The 18,897-nt window shown below is 35.2% G+C and overlaps 2 protein-coding genes across 9 annotated transcripts; one reads left to right on the forward strand and one right to left on the reverse strand.

The window, feature by feature from the left end:
• Positions 1 to 1,537: 1,537 nt before the first annotated feature.
• On the forward strand, positions 1,538 to 14,685 carry LOC140663501 (protein twisted gastrulation). Its single transcript, XM_072887728.1, has 4 exons — positions 1,538 to 2,744; positions 10,532 to 10,755; positions 11,208 to 11,405; positions 11,742 to 14,685. Exons 2-4 carry the CDS (start codon positions 10,533 to 10,535, stop codon positions 12,041 to 12,043), a joined length of 723 nt encoding a protein of 240 aa, XP_072743829.1. The 5' UTR covers positions 1,538 to 2,744; position 10,532; the 3' UTR covers positions 12,044 to 14,685.
• Positions 12,719 to 17,383, reverse strand: LOC140663499 (uncharacterized). 8 transcript variants are annotated; one of them, XM_072887722.1, is made up of 10 exons: positions 17,214 to 17,383; positions 16,828 to 17,123; positions 16,537 to 16,758; positions 16,375 to 16,450; positions 15,964 to 16,136; positions 15,633 to 15,888; positions 15,095 to 15,319; positions 14,931 to 15,011; positions 14,715 to 14,806; positions 12,719 to 14,311 (listed from the first exon to the last, which is right to left on the reverse strand). In XM_072887722.1, the coding sequence occupies exons 2-10, from the start codon at positions 16,927 to 16,929 to the stop codon at positions 14,207 to 14,209; spliced, it is 1,332 nt and encodes a 443-aa protein (XP_072743823.1). In that variant the 5' UTR covers positions 16,930 to 17,123; positions 17,214 to 17,383; the 3' UTR covers positions 12,719 to 14,206. The 8 variants fall into 8 exon arrangements, with proteins under 8 accessions (XP_072743823.1, XP_072743822.1, XP_072743821.1 ...); XM_072887721.1 differs by having other exon boundaries at positions 14,715 to 14,812; XM_072887720.1 differs by having other exon boundaries at positions 14,715 to 14,832.
• Positions 17,384 to 18,897: the final 1,514 nt, after the last annotated feature.

Consider the following 18,897-nt stretch of genomic DNA (forward strand, 5'->3'; position numbering starts at 1 on the left):
CGTTGGAACCAATATGAAAAATGATAATCCTTAGCAGATTAGACGTAATATAATTATTATAATTTTAATATTAAATTGTTTTTAATATTTTATTGTTAAACATAATTTATAGTAAAATTATGTTTAACAATGTAATACAAAAAAAACATTAAATATATAAAAAATGTGAACTTGTAAGGAAAGTTACAAAAATTAAAGCGAAAAGGAGAATAATGAAGAGTAAAACGTATATATTTACATTTCGAAAGCTCTATTTCAAATAAAAAAACGTGTTCATGCTTTTGATCATTTATCAAACATTAATCAAAATCTAGAATTTTCTAAATGATATTTTCAAATCGACACATTTTGGAGAATCGCAATTTTGTGTCTATTGAAGCGCTTGGTGACGACTTAACCGGTATTAATTTAGTCACGATTGCAATTTAATATTTCATGAAGAATGAAACACAACGTTTATTTTAGATACGCAGAATATTCAGCCGATGCGCAAAAACAAGTTAAGTCAGTTTTTAAATCGTTAATCTCCGCGGAGAGTTTCGATTGAAAAAGACTCATCGAAGATAAATCTTCTGGGACGAGCTATATTAGCATACGCGATTTATGTTATTGACAAAAAAGCCGCTATTTTCGCGAGCATAAAACACGCTAGTTAATCCCCCGACAAGCTGTTTGATTTCCATGCGCATATTAATATAATGAAATAATAAAGTAATATCTAATCGAGACGAGAAGCGATTCTTAATTCTGGGCTTATCAAATTTCAGCAAGAATATTTAAAGACGCTTCAATTAATCAAAATTGTGAAAATTATTTGGATTGTATGTCAATAAAAAAAAAAAAAAAAAAAAAAAAAAAAAATAAATAAATTGTCTTTTCAATTCGATCATTTTATATTATTAGATCGGTACAAGGTTAAAAAAGAAAGCTTTTTTCTGATTAAAATTTTGTGCGATTTGATTAAACTTAACCGCGTAATAAATACGAATGAACTCTTATTAATTTGACAATCAAATTCTTCTCCACTAATATTCCTTAATATTATCCTTTGTTCTCGGAGACCGAAAGTCTCGAAGCACCCAGGGACTGAAAGATTCATCACGCAGGATGACCATCCACGAAGAGAGATCCATCTTCGAGAATTTCGGAGTCGGCCCGATCGACCGGCGGCGATCGAGGAGCAGCGACGGCCCGGAGCTCTCGACTCACCCGTTACTCGTCTAGCACGCTCTGCGGGAGGGCAAGGGAGGAAGAGAGGGTCGAAGAACAGGGGGAGAGGGAGAGAGAGAGAGAGAGAGAGAGAGAGGCGGTGAGGCTGTGCCGAGGTACAGGTAAAACAAAAAGTCGGGAAAAAATTGAAAACCAGTCTTATGCAGTCAGTAGTCCGGACTACCCGACCGTCAGCGGACTCTCTTTCTCTCTCTCTCTCTCTCTCTCTCTCTCTCTCTTTGACTTCTTCTTGCTCTCTCTTCTTTTTCTCTCTTCATCATTCTTGCTCTCTCTCTCTCTTTCTTGCACGAGCTCTCTCGTTCTCGCTCTTCTCTTCTCCACCTCCACCAGAGAGATCCGCGACGGTATAACCACTACCACCATCATCATCATCAGCGGCGAGCGCTGCCACCACCTCCTTTTCCTCCTCCTCCATCTCCTTCTTCCGCTTCTCCGCGATCCTTCTCCGCACGGTCCACGCTCTTCCTTAATTCAGTCCAATGAGAACCGCTCTTCGATTCGTCACACCCGCCGACAAATCTCTTTCTGTACTCCGTTTCTATTTCCTCTCTCTTTCTCTCTCTCTCTCTCTCTCTTTCTCTCGCTCTTCCTCTTTCTCCCTCGCTTCGAAATATAGCCGCCAATTTTGAAAAAAAACCGAGACGACGGGTCCGGGTATTCCGGGTACCATCGAGCTCCTCGACGCCGCCGATCCACGGAGCGAGATCGCGATCCGGCACGACGCAGTGCGTCGCGATGCGTCGCAGCAACGTGATAAGGTCAACGTGAATCGTGGATCTGGCGAGGAACTCGCATTCGGAATTCGCGCGGTGCGAATTTTCCGCGCCGGATGGGAGAGCAGGAAGAGGATCCTCCTCGCGGAAGACGGACGCGGCTCGTCATTCCGCGAGTTTGTTTCGACGACGGGTCACCGTGTATACTGCGCCCGCGAGAGGCGGCGAGAGAGTCGGTGTGTCGTAAACACACGCCTGTGTGATATATAGTGCGCGATTCCCGCGAGAACGCGTTTATATCGAACGCATGATCGAACGTCGGAGGAGGCGCGAGCGCGCGGGGCCGATCGATCGGACGCAATCGACCCGTTTCCATCGCAAGGAAATACGATTGTGAAAAAAAAAAAAAAAAAAAAAACTGACGAGGAGACTTTTCTTCTTCTTTTCGAATACACGGACCAGTTTTCGATAAGTTTGTGACAATCAGTTTGACAGGTGGATAAGATCTTATCCTCGATCGTGCGGTTTGGCCATTTAAATCCTCCAGGTTGTGACAGACGCGACGAATCTCCTAACTGCCAGGACTCTCCTTCGCGCGAAAGGGAATCGCTCTTCCCGAAGGATGGAAGGAAGGATTTCGCCTCTCGCCGAAGAAACATGTCCCGCGGCGGTCGTCGCAACGCGCGAACCGGTTGCGCGCTCTTAAAATAGTTTCTCACGCGCGTAGGACTTAACTGGCGCGCACACAACCGTCCTCCCGCTGTTGAAACACCAGAGAAAACGTCATTGTAGTAGTATCAGGTAAGTAAATATATATATATATATATATATCGATCGACTATCGCCGTTAGATAGATCCCCTATTGCGCGCGAGAGAGAAAGAGAGAGAGAGAGAGAGAGAGAGAGAGAGAGAGAGAGAGAGAGAGAGAGAGAGAGAGGAAGGGAGAAGGGAGATCCACCCGGATCCGGCGCAATCGCGATCGTGCCGGCCTCCTCTCTTGTGATCATGGAAAATAGCTCGCTTCCAATTAAAGAGGTATTCGAATTCGAGCGTAATCATCGCCGCGATCTCTGGCTGCGAGTTATTACCCGATCCCGGGTCCCCCGGAACGGCCGACGAACTGCGGAGAAACACACACACGGTTCCTCCTTCCTTCTCTTCACGGAAATTGCTTCTTGGAGAGCTTGTTTGTTGACATAGAACTCGAAAAGTTTGTTCAACGAGAGAGGCTGCGAAGACGGAGAAAGCCCGATGCCTCGGACCAGAAAGAGAACTGCTGTTTCTAATTTCTGTGTGTTTAGAGTTCCCTTCTTCCTCTCTTCTTCTTCTTCTTCTTCTTCTTCTTCTTCTTCTTCTTCTTCTTCTTCTTCAGCTTTTCGCTGAAACTTCTTTAACGAGAGGAGAGTTATTTTCGATGGAGGGTGGATTGGTGTGGTTTTGCGCGGGGAACAAATCTACATATATTTACATGTGGGAGGGGGATTCGAGGAATCGTCTCGCAAGTGAGTGACGGAAAATTCGATCCGGGATCGATCTAAATACTACGTCTCTTATCGATTCGCGTTTTATCAACCCACATCAATTGAGAGAGAAAGAGACGCTCATCAGTCGAGCTCGTTGATGGAATTCATTCTCAATAGCGATCTATATTCGCACATCTATGTTAGCGTTCAATGCGCACACTTTTTCATCGCTCGGTTTCCAATTCTCGGGAAAACCGCAAGAGAGAACCGCAAATGCTTCTGCGATGCAGATCGATAGATCGTGAACACGCGTGTAAATTTATTTACCTTTCCGGGTAACGAACGTTAATTCAATTAGCGCCTGAGGAAGACAGCGTTGAAATTCCGGGGATTAAGCGATCGGAAAAGTCAATCTTCCAAGAAGCTCAAAATAGAAATTTCTATCGATATCACGACAGTTCGATTTATCAAAAGTTTATTAAGCAGTGACCTTATTTTGTATATCCCAATTAACGATTGTTCAATTCTACGTTTCACTTGAATTCATTAATAATTGTTATTTTAAATAAGGAGTAAATAAGAAATGATAATCACTAAATATAATTGATATAAAAAGAGATAAATGAATATTTGTATATATATTTGTAAATAAATTCCTTATAATATTAATTATAATAAATATATAAATATATATTACAATTATACAATTAATTTCTCCGGATTAAACTTGTATTAAATATAGTGCAATCTTTTTTATAACGGTCTTGCTATTAATAAACATTTTTAACATTAAACATCTTAAACATCTTAAATGGCGTAGTGGCCGTGATTCCGATCTTTCCTTCGTCTATTATTAAGATGCTATTCAATGTTATCACAGACTATCGCGTCCTGCATAGCTACATTTAGCATACATTTAATGCCAAGCGCGTGTTGTAAGTTGGAGCTGTCGATGACGAAGAGCGTGAATAGGCTCGCAAGCGCGTGTCTCGTGTGCTCGGTAATTCCTGCAATAACCGAAAATAATAATATAGCAGACGACACCGTAAATGGCAGCGATAGCGTAATAACGGTGCGATGTCAATTGACAGTGATGCTTCGATAACGCGGATATTTACGCGCAAAGGAGGTCACCAGATGCGACCAGTCTTCTAGAAATTTATACCGAGTTGCTATAAATTTTAGATTGAGTCGCTATACTTATTTCACACGATCGTTTAATTAAAAAAGAAAGAGAAAGAGAGAAAAAGGGCGTAAATTCTTTTTATAATTAATTTTAATAATCTTTCCCCCCAAAAATGCTAGAGTCAAAATATCATTCGTCTGCTCGATGTCTGATGTAGGGCTTGAGAAATTATACGGTTTTTGATTATCTAAGCGGTGACGTTCACCTTTATCAAAATACTAATGGAAATATTATCTTACTATATGAATAAGAAAGAGAAAGAGAGAGAGAGAGAGAGAGAGAGAGAGAGAGAGAGAGAGAGAGAGAGAGAGAGAATGGGAAGGAGATTAAGAGATATTCAGATCTGTTGGTTATTACGTCATGGTGAACGCGACATGTAAAAGGCTAACCTTTCACGAAATTTAACTCCGATTCCACCGAAGCGTAATGATCGCCATCTCAACCCTTTTCAAGTGATTTGCGTATTGAATATTGGGTTGTCAAGTTAACTTGACATTAACTTTTTAACGAAGCGTTTTACGAACATGTTTTATAAGAACTTTCTTTTTATATATGTACAGCCAATTTTTACGAAACACTGTGTATATTTATATTTGCATCAGTTGTTAGGTGATTTTTTTTATTGAGGCGTTTAAAGGAGGCACGCGACGAGAACGGAGGAAGAGAAGAAAAGATGAGCCAGAGGGGAGTCCGTTTCAGTAGTAACACAAAATGATTGGAAAGTCTTCCTCCGTCGTGTGAACGCGCATACATACACGTAGCTGACACGTAGGTAGAGATACCAGGCTTGCTGCCGCCTTCTGCGAAGGCGATTGGCGATTTGTTATTGAAGTTATTCCATCGCCTCGGGCGATGAGAGAACGAGAGGCGAGGCTGTGATTGTGAGTGCCAGCATGAGCGGCAGCATACCTGTCCCTGGATGACAAACATCCACATTTCGCTCGCGAGTTGGAATTTTTATTAAAAAACTCTTTGATTGCCCCTCTCTCTCTTTTTCTCTCTCTCTCTTTTCTCGTATACTCGGTGTACCAGACGTATCACGCGCGTCGCGTGTTTATTTATTCGAGCTTTCTGCCTTCAGGTTCTCTAACAAGCTTCCTTTGACCGTAGAAAGTGGAGTGATTTATTGCTTATAATGAATAGCTCGAACGATAAAGTGCGGGAAAGTTTGCTCTTCCACTTTACGTAATGATTCTACGGTCGTCAAATAACGTTTATCGCGTCTCTCGATGGTATAATAGGGTGCTATTGTTGTCTCGTAGCGGTAGTTTTATTGTCCCGACACACAGGTATGCGATGTAATGGACGCAGAGAACTTTGTAAAAAAGCCTTTTGCGGAATATTTGAAATATCTTCGGTTTATACGCAATTAGTCTAAATTTTAAAATCATAATCCGCATTTTTATACATAGAAAAAAAGTAAGTGTCGAATCAAAACTTATATACTCATGTGAACGCGTTCATTGTTTCATATATACGCAACAATTTATAATCTTCTTAGAAGAATTTACAAATCTGAAATTTCAACAATATTATAATCTTATTTTAATACTACAATAGGGAGTTTGCATTAAAAAAAATACATTTTTTTATATATGTAATTTAAATATATATTATTATAAATTTATTTATGAAAAATTTTAAATTTTAATCAATAGGAAGGTATAAAATATTACATTAAAATTTAATAAATTTAAATTGTGAGAAAACGCTTTTGATTGGTTGGAGTGCGTGACGTCACAGTGCAATAGTTTCAAACGTTTGTTTTCTGTATTCTGTATTGCGATATTTGGTCATTCTTGAAGCGTTTAAATTTATTGAGTGTTTTAATTGTTGTACTTTTACATAGAGGTAGAAAACAAGTTTTGTGTTACCTTTGCCTATTTTCACAATAACTGAATATTTTAATAAATAAAAATAGTGTGTTGTCACTGTATATATTGGTTAGGTTTGGGAGACGCTATTTCACTCTATTTAGCGCTATTAGCGTCTCCCCGAATGCAGATATTGCAATGTGACGTCACATCGCGTTTGGGAGGACTCGGTCGTTTCCGGATCGTATTCGATAATTTCAAATAATGTAATTTTTATTATTGATTTTCTCGCTTAATTTGCATTAAAAAATTACAAAAAAAATAATTATATTTAAAACTATATATAAATTATAAAATGCAATTGTTTTTCAAAATCATGCAAACTCCCAATTGTCATTTCAAGAATAAAATAATTATTTCAACTCTAAAAAAAATTGTAATCTCCGATTTGAACATGTGTTATCTTCTATCCAACATTTTTTCTTCTCCATTCAAGAAAATTATTCTTAAATAACGAGAATATATTTTTTTTGGTTCAACTATATAAAATGTCTTCATCCAAACAAATTTTCTTTATTTAAATATAATCTCATTTCAAGATTTACATTTGAAACTAAAGATAAATAATGTCAAAATAAGAATATTCTTTTTTTCTGTTTAGTGACATTAGTTGGACACTACAACAGTAGGATCTTCTTGTAGGGCTTTACAAGTTTTGCTTACGCTACATTTTTCCCTTTGTCAATTTTTCCCACCATAAAATCTACCTCGAAAACGGTTCTTAAAAAATCAACCGTCACTGTAATTTGTCAAAGGTAAAACATTTCTGTATATCGGAAGCATAAAAGGATTTAACGAAAAGAATTTAATTTTATTGTTGGAATAAGATATTGTTCGCAAATTTCTTGGATACGGATTGGCCGAAGAAAATTTTTGAATCAGTTTTCAAAGTGATTATAACTCTTATCGCGTGATTTATCTGTCAAGAACCTTTTCATGACGCATTTTCGGGGAAAAAAGAAAAAAGACAACCTTTTAACAGCCCTGAGCTGCCGAAAAGTGATGCGATTGCTCACGTCGAAGAGAGCGAATAGCAGATAATTACCTGAAAGCCATCGTAAAACCGTTGCATGGTGGCCGGTGCGCTTTCATTTACGGATGATTTCCGAGACCCTTTCGAAATTAGAGTGGGGATCTCCTACCTAAAAACTATAGCTGTCCCTTTGTCAAAATTTTACCGTGAGTTCACTAGAGAAATCTGCCTCAGTAAGTTCTGTCATTCAGTAGCGCGCTCGTCAAATTACCTCTGTGAAACTTAACTAATTGAAAAGATACAATAAAGTAACAAGTAGTAATTTTGAGAAAAGTGAGTTTTTTCAACAATTATACGTAAGATACATGCAATGTACATATAAGTGTAAGAAATAATTACATATGTGTATGTGAATATAAAAAATAATTATATAAAAATATAAATTTAAAAGTATATAAAAATAATAAAAGTTGCATAAAAATATATTTGTTGTAAAAATACAAATTTGTTTAAAGTATGTTTGAAGTGTGTGTGAATTTTGCTTGTATTTGACAATCAAGAAACAAGATCACGCAACAAGATCTTATTCAAGTACCAAATTATTTGAAATAATACTTATGTGTCTAAAATTCTCATTCTATAAATTGATTCTATTATTAATTATCCTTTTTTATTATAATTATTAACAACTATTAATTTATACAGAAATTAATCATTAATAATTATTAGCAAATCAAGCAAAAAAAGAAACCAAAGTTTTAATTAACATATTCTCTAAAATGTAAAAATAATATTACATAACAATACTTTTAATATTTTTAATATTACAATGAAGATAAATCAATTAGCATGTCTATCAGATACTTATATTGAAGAAATCGATAAAAATTTATTGGCATTAACAAACTAATCGATTGAGCGATAAGATTAATTGGATAGTTAGATACTATCTTTCCTCTTTTCTAGCTTTAACTTAAATTAATTACCACTGGTATTTAGTAGTATATTAATGAACAGAAGATAAGAGAAACAACATGTGGAAAGTGAACGTGAAAGTCGTCGCTAGTAGTGACACATATCACATTGTATCACGATCGCGCCTTTTCGATCTCCGTGTGTAACAGGTCGTTGTGTAGTGGAATTCTTTTCCAATAATAATTCACCCGAGTTGTCGTAGGACGCAATTAAGCGCGATATAAATAGGCGGTTAATGGGCATGTTGGAAAGATGCAATTATTGCGCGAACGATTTCGCATCCGATTAATGTCGTTCTTCTCCTTCTCCATTTCGCTACATTGAGGTATTCAATGCTCTGAGAAATAATTTGCGCATACCTGTCGGCTCGCAGAGAGACATAATAAAGCTCTGAAAGTGAAGAATATGATCGCTACATTTGCTTGCCATTTTATGAAATTTCTTAGAATCACTTTTTAATTTGTAGCAAATTTTCACGCTTATTTTATATCATTTTTTTAAAGGATAATTAAATTCGTAATGTACAGAAATGAATTGCACATTCTATACAAGAGATATATCTAAGATAAAAAATAGTTTTTACGTAAAAACATAATTTTGATGAATATTAATATAAAGCATCTTAAAAGTGTATAAATAATTATATATTAAATAAATTTTATTTTAATAAATAAATTAATAAATGTATTAATGAGAATGTGGTTCTTTCTCTTTTGTATTTATTTGTTTACAAACTCATTTTATTTTTATTATTCTCGTAGACGTAAGAGATTTGCAACAAGTTCTCAAATTTCCACGGTTATGTTTTCTAGTAGGAAGTGAAGTCACTTTCATGCATTTGTTAACACAAAAAGATGCCGAATTCGTGAAGATTTTAAACGACTTTAAACGTGTGACCTCGACGTCATCCCTGAACTGGAGAGGAGCAACATTACGCTGATTGCTCGGGTTAGCGCGTTAGTAGCATTTATCCAGGAGAGGAGACTGAAATTTCATTCTTTTTAGCACGCGTTCTCGCTTAATGACACCCTGACTCACATTCGTGAATATTCTTAATAATCTTAATCGGCCCTCGTCGGCATAATCGCCGCTCTTCTCGTCTTCGTAATCACTCTGAAAAGCATGCGAGTAGGGGGATATAATCATAGTGTCCAGCATCTACGCATAAACAATAGTTCACGTATGAAAAGCATGTAATAGAAATATTACATATAAGAGATTATGGCTTAACGATATTGAGAATTTGATTTGTATTTTAGTAAGTACTGTCAGATTCTATTCTGCGAGTTCTACAAAGAAAAGAAACCTAGCTCTATGTGAAAAAAATGTTTTAACACTGTGCATAGCATGATCAACATGACGTATCGTTTGAATTATGTAGGAAATATCGATTAACATAGCCTTCTAATTATATTTTATTTATATTTTTGGATATGTGGGAAATTAAAATAACTATTTTGTGCAAATTTTTTAGGTTAAAATATTTTTAAAAGTTTTTAATTAAGTTGGCACAATTTTTTTGATAACATTATTTTTGGATATATAGGATATATATTTTACACAATATACATATAATAATTTTTGACAATTGTAAAATTAGCCTCTTTAAAAAAAAAGATAAGTTTTTACAGTTTTATTTAGGTTTTTAGGATACATTAAATTATCTCCTTCCTTTTTATCTACACTATTTCTCCATTGATTTAGTAATTTACAAATATACTAAAAATAATGTATAATAAATATATAATAAATATTTCTAAATTTATTAATATATATATATATATATATAAAATGTACAAAATATTACGAGTCATCATAATCTTTCCATTACACGCTGATTAAAGTGTGTTGTTGTCAATTTATTCCAACACATTTCTTCATGACTTGTTTATTTACATGAATAGATAATATTAGGAAAGGTCTTATCCTTTTTGTACCTCTTTGTTACAAATTACGTAGACTTAGAAAAATATTTACAAAAATTTAGTGTGTGTGTGTGTGTGTGTGAGAGGGAGAGAGAGAGAGAGAGAGAGAGAGAGAGAGAGAGATGTTTGAGAGCATTTCATCCGGTAGTGTAGATCATGCGAGGGAACTAAATCAAATCTGTCGCGAGTAGGATGACAAGCTGGAGTGTGTTGTTCGTCGCAGCCGCCGTCGGGATTCTGCTGCTGATGACCGCGACGAAACGCTCGGAAGCGTGCAACGAGGCGATCTGCGCCAGCGTCGTGAGCAAGTGCATGCTCACGCAGAGCTGTAAGTGCGACCTGGTTACCTGCACCTGTTGCAAGGAATGCTTTTCGTGCTTGAGTTACCTGTATGACGAGTGCTGCTCGTGCGTAGGTAAGGAACGCGGACGATACTTCAATCTGATATGTATATTGATATTTATATCAGGGTGTTGGAAGTAGTTTATATTATGTGTGCAATATTAGAAAATTAATTATAAAAATTATAAGAAGTATATAACAATTGCAAAAATTAGGAGACAACAACAGGATTTAAATTACAGTTCCAAATCAAGTTTAGAGGACATTTTTTTACGTTTTAAAAATTATAAATAAATTCTATAGATTATGTTTCTTTTTTTTTTATATTGTATCAATATATTACATATACACATATATCATTTTATTAATATATTTTTGGAAAAGCTTTATATGGAAGAAAATAAAACAGACGCTTTTTAATTTAAGCTTGTACGATTGATTTTATTCTATTACTCAGATAAAAAAGAAAATGATATATAATTTCGAAATATTTGTAAATAACGTAACATGTCTTTGCGAGTACAGATCTTTGCCCGAAGCCAAATGTTACTAAAAAAAGCCAGTCTCAGGTGGTGGAATTCACTGATCCGATACCAGCGCTTTTCCAAGCACTCACGGCCGAGGCGGACCCACGCGAACGATGGCTTACCTTCACGTATCCAGTAGATTTTGACATGTCACTACTCACACCAAAGCACGAAAACGAGATGAAATATCAATTGCGTAAGTATCGAATATTTTGAATATACATATAATTGCAAATAAAAGTATGAACATATATTTTTTTGCAACATATTCAGTGCCAAAAAGTATGAAAAAAACTGCTAAAATGAGTTAGTTAATCGCAAATTGCATAATATGCATATTATATACAATAGCTGATTAAAATATTAATATAAATAAGATAATATTAATATCAAAATTATATAAATTATATATATGTGTTAAAAAATAATAAAATAAAACAAGTTTTCGTACAGTGAAAATTTTATAATTAAACTTATCGATGCACAGACTTCGGTTAAATGACGCGAGAAATCGATATATTTTGAATGACAGAATTCGCGGACGGAAAGCTGAGCCCGCTGAAACCAAACGTGATGACGGTGAATTGCACCGTCGCGTTTATGGCACAGTGTACTTCCTGGAACAAATGTCAAAACTCGTGCCAGAGTATGGGCGCCTCGAGCTTCAGGTGGTTCTTCGACGGTTGTTGCGAATGCATAGGCCACACGTGCATAAACTATGGAATCAACGAGTCTAGATGCACGCAATGTCCACTGGAGAAGGAGGGCGAGTCGGATGAGTACAACGATTACGGTCAGGACGAGGAGGAGTTGGACGAGGACGAAATGGATTAGCTGTCAGTTATTGTATCTTTTTATCACTTTTGTCGCGTGATCAAGAGAAAAGTGCTTCGCGCAAACGATGGTGATTGTTACATCGCGGAGTTGACTTTGATAAAAAAAAGTCTGTCGTGTGCAAAAGTGAATTTTACCCTGGACTTTAATATACACTTAGAGTTTTATTTTTCCAAAATAATTACGCAACGTTAAAGCAATTTTTTCATAATAATAATTAAATTTTTTAGTAACTTTATTAATAAAAATTTTACCTGTTTTACGAATTTTGAAAATGACTTTGAATTGTTGAAATCACACAACATCCCAGGTAGCACTGTTCGTTTTATAAACGTTTTCTAAACGTATCTAATACGAAAAGATACGTTTATAAAACGTTTATTAAACGAACATGTGCTACTTGGGATACACATGCTCGAAAATTTCTCAGTTTTTGCAAAATTAATTTTTTGATCGTGATAAAATTCATAAGTGTAAATCTAATTGTAGAGTGTCGTAAGTTTTTTCTTTTAGAGAAAGAAATTTATAATGAACTTTATCGCAATATAATTTAAGATAGAGTCGCCGACTGCCGACGACGTAGAAATGTGTCAAGGAACACGAAGGCGACCAGACACGACTGTTCTCCAAGAGATCTAGTTTCTGTGTATGACTGCAATAATAAAGCTGTAAATGTAGTCTTTCGAATCTTTTTTTATTAAGAATGCACTCGAGTAGCATTAAGTTAGATTATAACGTCGAAAATTTTTATTATCGCATTCGTGCCATAAGTAAAATTGTACATACATCAATTCTCATCTCGATTCTTAAGAACATCGAGATCGCTTTACACACGTAAGACACCTCCAAATTCTTCTGGGAAAGGAAATTGAAACTTACAATACTCCCCGTTACCATGATAAATCTCTAAATATATATACTGTAAAACGACAACAAGTATTTGCAGCGACCATTTTAAAGCAATCGCAAGAATTATAACAGACCATAATCATATGTTGTATTTATAAAAATATATTTTTAAGATAAATATTTTAGTAAAAAAAAAAAAAAAAAAGAAAAAAAAATACAAGTTAAGGCACGTAAAGCGTGTGATAAATTTGTACATGTATATCCGAAGATATATCGATTATAAATATACATTAAAGAAAAAAAGTTTAAAATTAATTTTTTAGAGATATAGATATCGACAATAAATTCTATTCGGATCTTTATTTATATAATTAATGCAGCTATATTGAATTCTCTATTTATGTAATATGGGATATATGGTCGAGAATTTACGAAGAATTTACTGCGTCTGAGACAGTCGTACGGTGTTAGATACGCAGTAGAAGTAAATATAAATGCGTCATTTCTTCGAATGGAATGTGATATGCTTCATTGATTGTATAATGATATTTAGCAAGGTGTGAAAAAACACTCTCGAGTTTTACATTATCCGATTAAATGGTAGTAGTAAATCACAGGTTTTGGTATCGACAGGAATTCGAGAAAGATTGATTCTCTTCAATTGTGAGCCAAATGATACTGTCCTCGATTGGTTCATGCATACATATATACGTATATTAGGAGTTTTAACAATATATAGGGCGTTTATTTTTAAACGTAAGCTTCACACTTCGTAGTATTTATCAGATTAGTAGAAATGATTTAAATGTTTATGTATACGTACGCGATACGATACGCCCTTTTAAATATAGCGAATAGGACATGTAAATTTATACTAATTTGATATATATTTTACGATTTAAAATATCTCACAATAAATAAATATTACGAAGTGAGCACCCTGTATAACGTTCTTTATATATTTTTCTATATTGTACACTCAATATACACGTACTAACTCGCGCTCACAAATATCAAACATGTATACACATCACGAATAAAATTGGTCGAATCACTATTGTAAGTGAATTCACGGATCAACAAATTTCATCTTTGAGATGATTTACCTTTGGATTGCTAGATCACAAGAGATATACTTCTATTTTTTTTTCACACTAATGATTGAAACAACATTTTATATATTAGATTTTCTATTATTTTTTTAGGGTGTAATATCTTTAAAAAATCACATAAAAAGGATTATTTCACGATTTATCAGTAATCCAAAGATTGAATTTCTCATCGGATACATTTGAAATAAGAAGTGGCAGACATTTAAGTGGGTGGATGTTCATCTTGTATCTCGTTGCTCTCCGGCAACTTGATGAAGGACAAGTCGCCACCGCTCCACATCGAGTACAATTGCGATCTCGTACATTCCTAAAAGCAACGATGTTTAGAGATGTATGAGAGAGGGAATCAAGAGAGCAAGCGAGAAATTAGAGTTTCCAAGCGTCGTGTAATATAACGAGACAGTGTAAATAGAAGGATGTAACCGTATATAAGTAATTTGTACGCTATCTTAATTTTTTTTAGATCGCATATACATCTCTTAAATACATATCCTCTAGCATTAATCGTTTTGTCTAAATCTTCAAATTTTTTGTATATATAGTTCTAGAATTTATATATCTATTATTTTAAATCGCATGAAGCCGAGACATTCACTGTGCAAAAGTGTCAAACATCTTTTTTTATCCACTGTATATTTCAGAAAAGATATTGGCTTATAATAAACTTAAGTTCACTAACAATCAGAAAACAACTGATCTCGTTTATTTACCCCGCCACCAGCGCTTTCTGAACCCGATCGGCTGTGCGCCGAGAGGCAGGAATCGGTCGACGAGCTGCTCTTGCGAGAGGGCAATGTGTCCGCTGTACCTTCAACGAAAGCGTGCGAGCTGAGATCATCGCGTTTGATCAAGTTTTATAGAGATTACGTATTCTTAGAACAAAAAAAAATATTTCGGGTACGGCACGATATATTTAACGTACTCACCAGTTTCCGTTTCTCTATGATCGCAATGCGAATGAATGCTATCCTTACTATCGCCGTGACTGCCACTGGCACCGCTTTGTTCTGCAATGACATTATGACAATATTATTTATGATTTTCATGATTTTAAAATCCTCATCTTTAAATGAACGACGATAAATCTTACCCGAATCTCTGTGTTCGCCGCTATGAATACTGTGATCGCTATCACGATGTCCGGATTGATCGGAATGATCGCTAGAATCCTGAGGCCAGCATCTGGGAGAACCTATTCTACGCGATCTCGACCAGATGGCAGAGTCGTAATTCGAGTCGAAATTGCAGGTTGTCAAAGTGACGCCCGGGATATGCTGACTAGTGTAAGCCGAGAGTTGATTGGACGGCCGAACTCCTGCACAACGCACAACCTTCCAATTGCATGGAGAATACGAAACAAAGAATAGCTTGTATATTTTTTTTTTTAATTTTACGAAAATTACAAATTAAAAGAGAAATATGAATTTCTAATACTCGCAGGAGCAGATATTGAGCTTTTGTATTAATTTCAAAGATGATTAAAACTTGATCCACATTCCTCATAAAAAAAGATTCACTTACATCTTGCGAAGAAATATTTCCTCTCACAACATGAAAATCATTTGTTTTATTTTGAAGAACGCGAGAAGGTTCATTAAAGAACTTGTTGAGGTTTTTTTTAGCTCTACCTGGTTTACAAGATAACAACTGAATCGCTTCTTGCAGACCGTCCTGACTAGCCATCGTAGACGTTTTCCACACCGAATCAGGCGTAGTTGATCTGCTGCGATCTTGCTGGGGTACCCTTAATCTCGACCTCGCATCCTGACGTGGCCACTCTATTACGTGCTTGCAATCCCAAGGCATCGACCAACGCCTCATCGTGCTCTCGACGGACTCGCCTGACATTTCCGCCGCCGCCGTTTCCGACCACCTCCTCTGAACCTTTATACACGAAACCAAGCATGACCGAGCTTACTACAAGTCGTTTCCAAGTTAACAAACATACATGCTAATTACCTGCGGAAACAACGAATACGGCAAGGGGGATCTCCGACAATTAGATTGTTGGGTGGACGAGGAGGAAATTGGCGGTATCGGTGAACTGTAAAGACGTTCAAAGCATTGCTGTAACGTGGCGATATCGCAATCGCCGCTACCGTTCTGGGAGCAAGAACATTCTGCCATACCACCTGAATAGTCAAATTAGAGAACAATTGAAAGTAGAACTTTGTTAAACCAAACTCAAAGTGTCATCATTATCTGTATTGCTTCAATTCAAATTTCTATTAAATCTAGCGTTACTTTAATGTTTCAATCTATTTTTTAATTTTAATATTTTTCTAAAATAATCTTATTCTAATTTGCTTAAAATATTTCAATAATTTTATCTAGTGACCAAATGTAATAACTTTAATAATACAGGCTTACCCAAGCACTCACAACAAGCAACGCAGAACTGATATTGCAAGTTTATGAATGTTAAGAGATTTTCTCTCAGAATATCCTGAAAGTGCAAAAGCACTCTGTCAGTTACGCTAATACTTTAAAGAGATAATATAATTAAAGAGATAATTTAATTATATTACTAACATGTTTGTCCCCATCATTGTCACGAGATTCATGATCCCTCAGAGCAGTGATTACATGATTCTTAACAGTACTGCTGGCTATATGTGTGGCTCTTGTCAACTCTTCCCATCCAGCCAGACATTGACCTGTCAAACGGCACTGTGCCACTGTATCATGCATAGAAAGAAGTGCTTGCAGGGATTGAGCCAACTTAGTACCAGCTGTACATAGGCCATTAAGTGTCTGTAGTATGAGAGATGATTTATTTTCTGCATGGCGATACAACACAAGTACTATCGAAGGCATACCAACCTGTAAGTATATCAACCAGTTACCAAGGCATTCATTTATTTCTAACTGACCTCTTGAAATCTGGCCGTCAATAGACTTTGGCTCTGTTCCACCTTCAGCCATAGCTGAACTCTTTTAGATTGTCAAATGCCTAATAAAGCTCATCACTTAGTCTCACGCATAAATATTTCAAATATCCAACATAAAGAGAAGGTACAAAATACAGTCACTAGAATTTATCACAAAATAGTAAAATACTACAGAAGCAACAACTTTGTGGCAAAAAAGTCAATGCACTGATGCAGTGCAGACCCTTCCTGAAAAAAAAAAACAAAAATAGAGCAACGTTAATGAGAGACATATAAATCATTGAATTTAATTGACAATAACGTGATTTCAGTACTCACATGTTTCTAATTAAATTAACTCAAAGGCTTGAATTATCTCGTGGGAAAATCATGATTCTTGTACTGATGCCGGCGCCAACCCTACGGGTATTCGCCATACAAATACAAGTGAGATACCAAAGCACCTGCACGCGCGTTCCGTCCACTGTCATCGCTGGTCGTCGCTCCGGCTGCGAATGCTGAGTGAGACATAGTACTACGAGAGTCTGTTAGATGACGCCATTCGATAGTTGTAACGTTTATAATCGAACGATACATCGCGCTCTCGTCAAGGAATCACGCGACTCGATTGAGAGATAACATTGTTTTGACAGATGCGACGTTATTTCACATTAATGTCCTTACTCTTATAATTTTAAGCAAGACTTTGGTTTATTTTTATTGCAATGTTCGATATTTTTATTCTTTTCAAATTCGTGATATGTGATATATAACAGCAGAAAGAAGCCTGAGAGTCATCCCCTCGATTTATTTATAGTCCGTTCTTATATATAAGATCATCTTAAGACATGTTTTTAGTCGACTTAAGACTACGTTCAGCTAATCCGGCCGAATAGAATTTTAAGATCTTACTTAAGACGAGCTTGAATATAAGAACGGACTATGAATACCGGCCTTATGTTCATAAAAAATGGACATTGCAACTACATAGCTGTGTCCACGAAATTTATTATTTTGCTTATTCGCTTTCACCTGAAAATAATTTGTTATTTCTCTTCACTCTGGCAATAATTTACTTTTAATATTAAATAACCAAATAAATATTGTCAATATTCTAATTTCGCCAATAATATCTTGATTTTCTATAATTCTTTTTCTTTTATTAAACTCGAGTTTAATAAAGCTAAATCGAGGGGATGACCGCTCTCAGGTTTCTCTTTGTATATAATTATCCCTACAATACAATGATATATTGATGGAATATTGCGGGAATATTGTTTTGTAAAATTGGAATATTGCATGCAACATGCCTGAAAGCTTGCCACAATATAAATATGTCCGCTCCGAAATTATATTGTGCAATATCTGTAATGATGCTGATATATTTCTGCAACGTCAATACAAGATATTGCAGAATAGTTCTTATTTTTGTATAATACTTATTTATTCGATTTTTAAACAATTAGTTTAATACCTGAATTCTTTTAGGTACACGATATATCACAAATTAAGCTGATAGAAAAATAGAGTTAATAGTTGCATTTGTAACTTTAGATACTTTCATAAAAAAACTTGAATACGGAATAAATAACATATAGTTAACTAACAAAAGATATGTGATTGCATTATAGTAATATTTTGCAAGATATAGTAATATTTTGCAATATCTCTAATAAAATATTAAATTTATATATATATATTTGCACAAATATGGCTGCAATTTGTAAAATGTCACAATATTGAAATATTTATGCAATATTTCAGTAATATTTTGTGCTGTAACAATTTAATTTTTGTATAAATTTTCTATAAATTATACTTGTTCTTTTGTAAATACACAAACAAACAAAAATATATATTTTTATAAAAATCTCGTTTAATAAATAAATATATTTTTTTGTTTGTATATTTACAAAAGAATAGCGTAATTTATAGAAAATTTATATGCAAAAATTAAATTGCTATATAGCGCGAAATATTCATAAAATATTGCATGAATATAAGTAACCAAATTTGTCAAGAG

The sequence above is a fragment of the Anoplolepis gracilipes genome, chromosome 3 (assembly GCF_047496725.1).
Source record: "Anoplolepis gracilipes chromosome 3, ASM4749672v1, whole genome shotgun sequence".
NCBI classification, from domain to species: domain Eukaryota; kingdom Metazoa; phylum Arthropoda; class Insecta; order Hymenoptera; family Formicidae; genus Anoplolepis; species Anoplolepis gracilipes.

What these genes read in the sequence shown, in the direction of transcription:
- LOC140663501 (XM_072887728.1), top strand. Translation starts at nt 10,533, where the DNA reads ATGACAAGCTGGAGTGTGTTGTTCGTCGCAGCCGCCGTCGGGATTCTG. An exon ending in CGAGTGCTGCTCGTGCGTAG is followed by an intron (nt 10,756 to 11,207) that starts GTAAGGAACGCG and finishes TTGCGAGTACAG; the next exon opens with ATCTTTGCCCGAAGCCAAAT. An exon ending in CGAGATGAAATATCAATTGC is followed by an intron (nt 11,406 to 11,741) that starts GTAAGTATCGAA and finishes TTTGAATGACAG; the next exon opens with AATTCGCGGACGGAAAGCTG.
- LOC140663499 (XM_072887720.1), bottom strand. Translation starts at nt 16,929, where the DNA reads ATGGCTGAAGGTGGAACAGAGCCAAAGTCTATTGACGGCCAGATTTCA. An exon ending in ACTGGTTGATATACTTACAG is followed by an intron (nt 16,759 to 16,827) that starts GTTGGTATGCCT and finishes CTCATACTACAG; the next exon opens with ACACTTAATGGCCTATGTAC. An exon ending in GTTGTTATCTTGTAAACCAG is followed by an intron (nt 15,320 to 15,632) that starts GTAGAGCTAAAA and finishes TGCGTTGTGCAG; the next exon opens with GAGTTCGGCCGTCCAATCAA.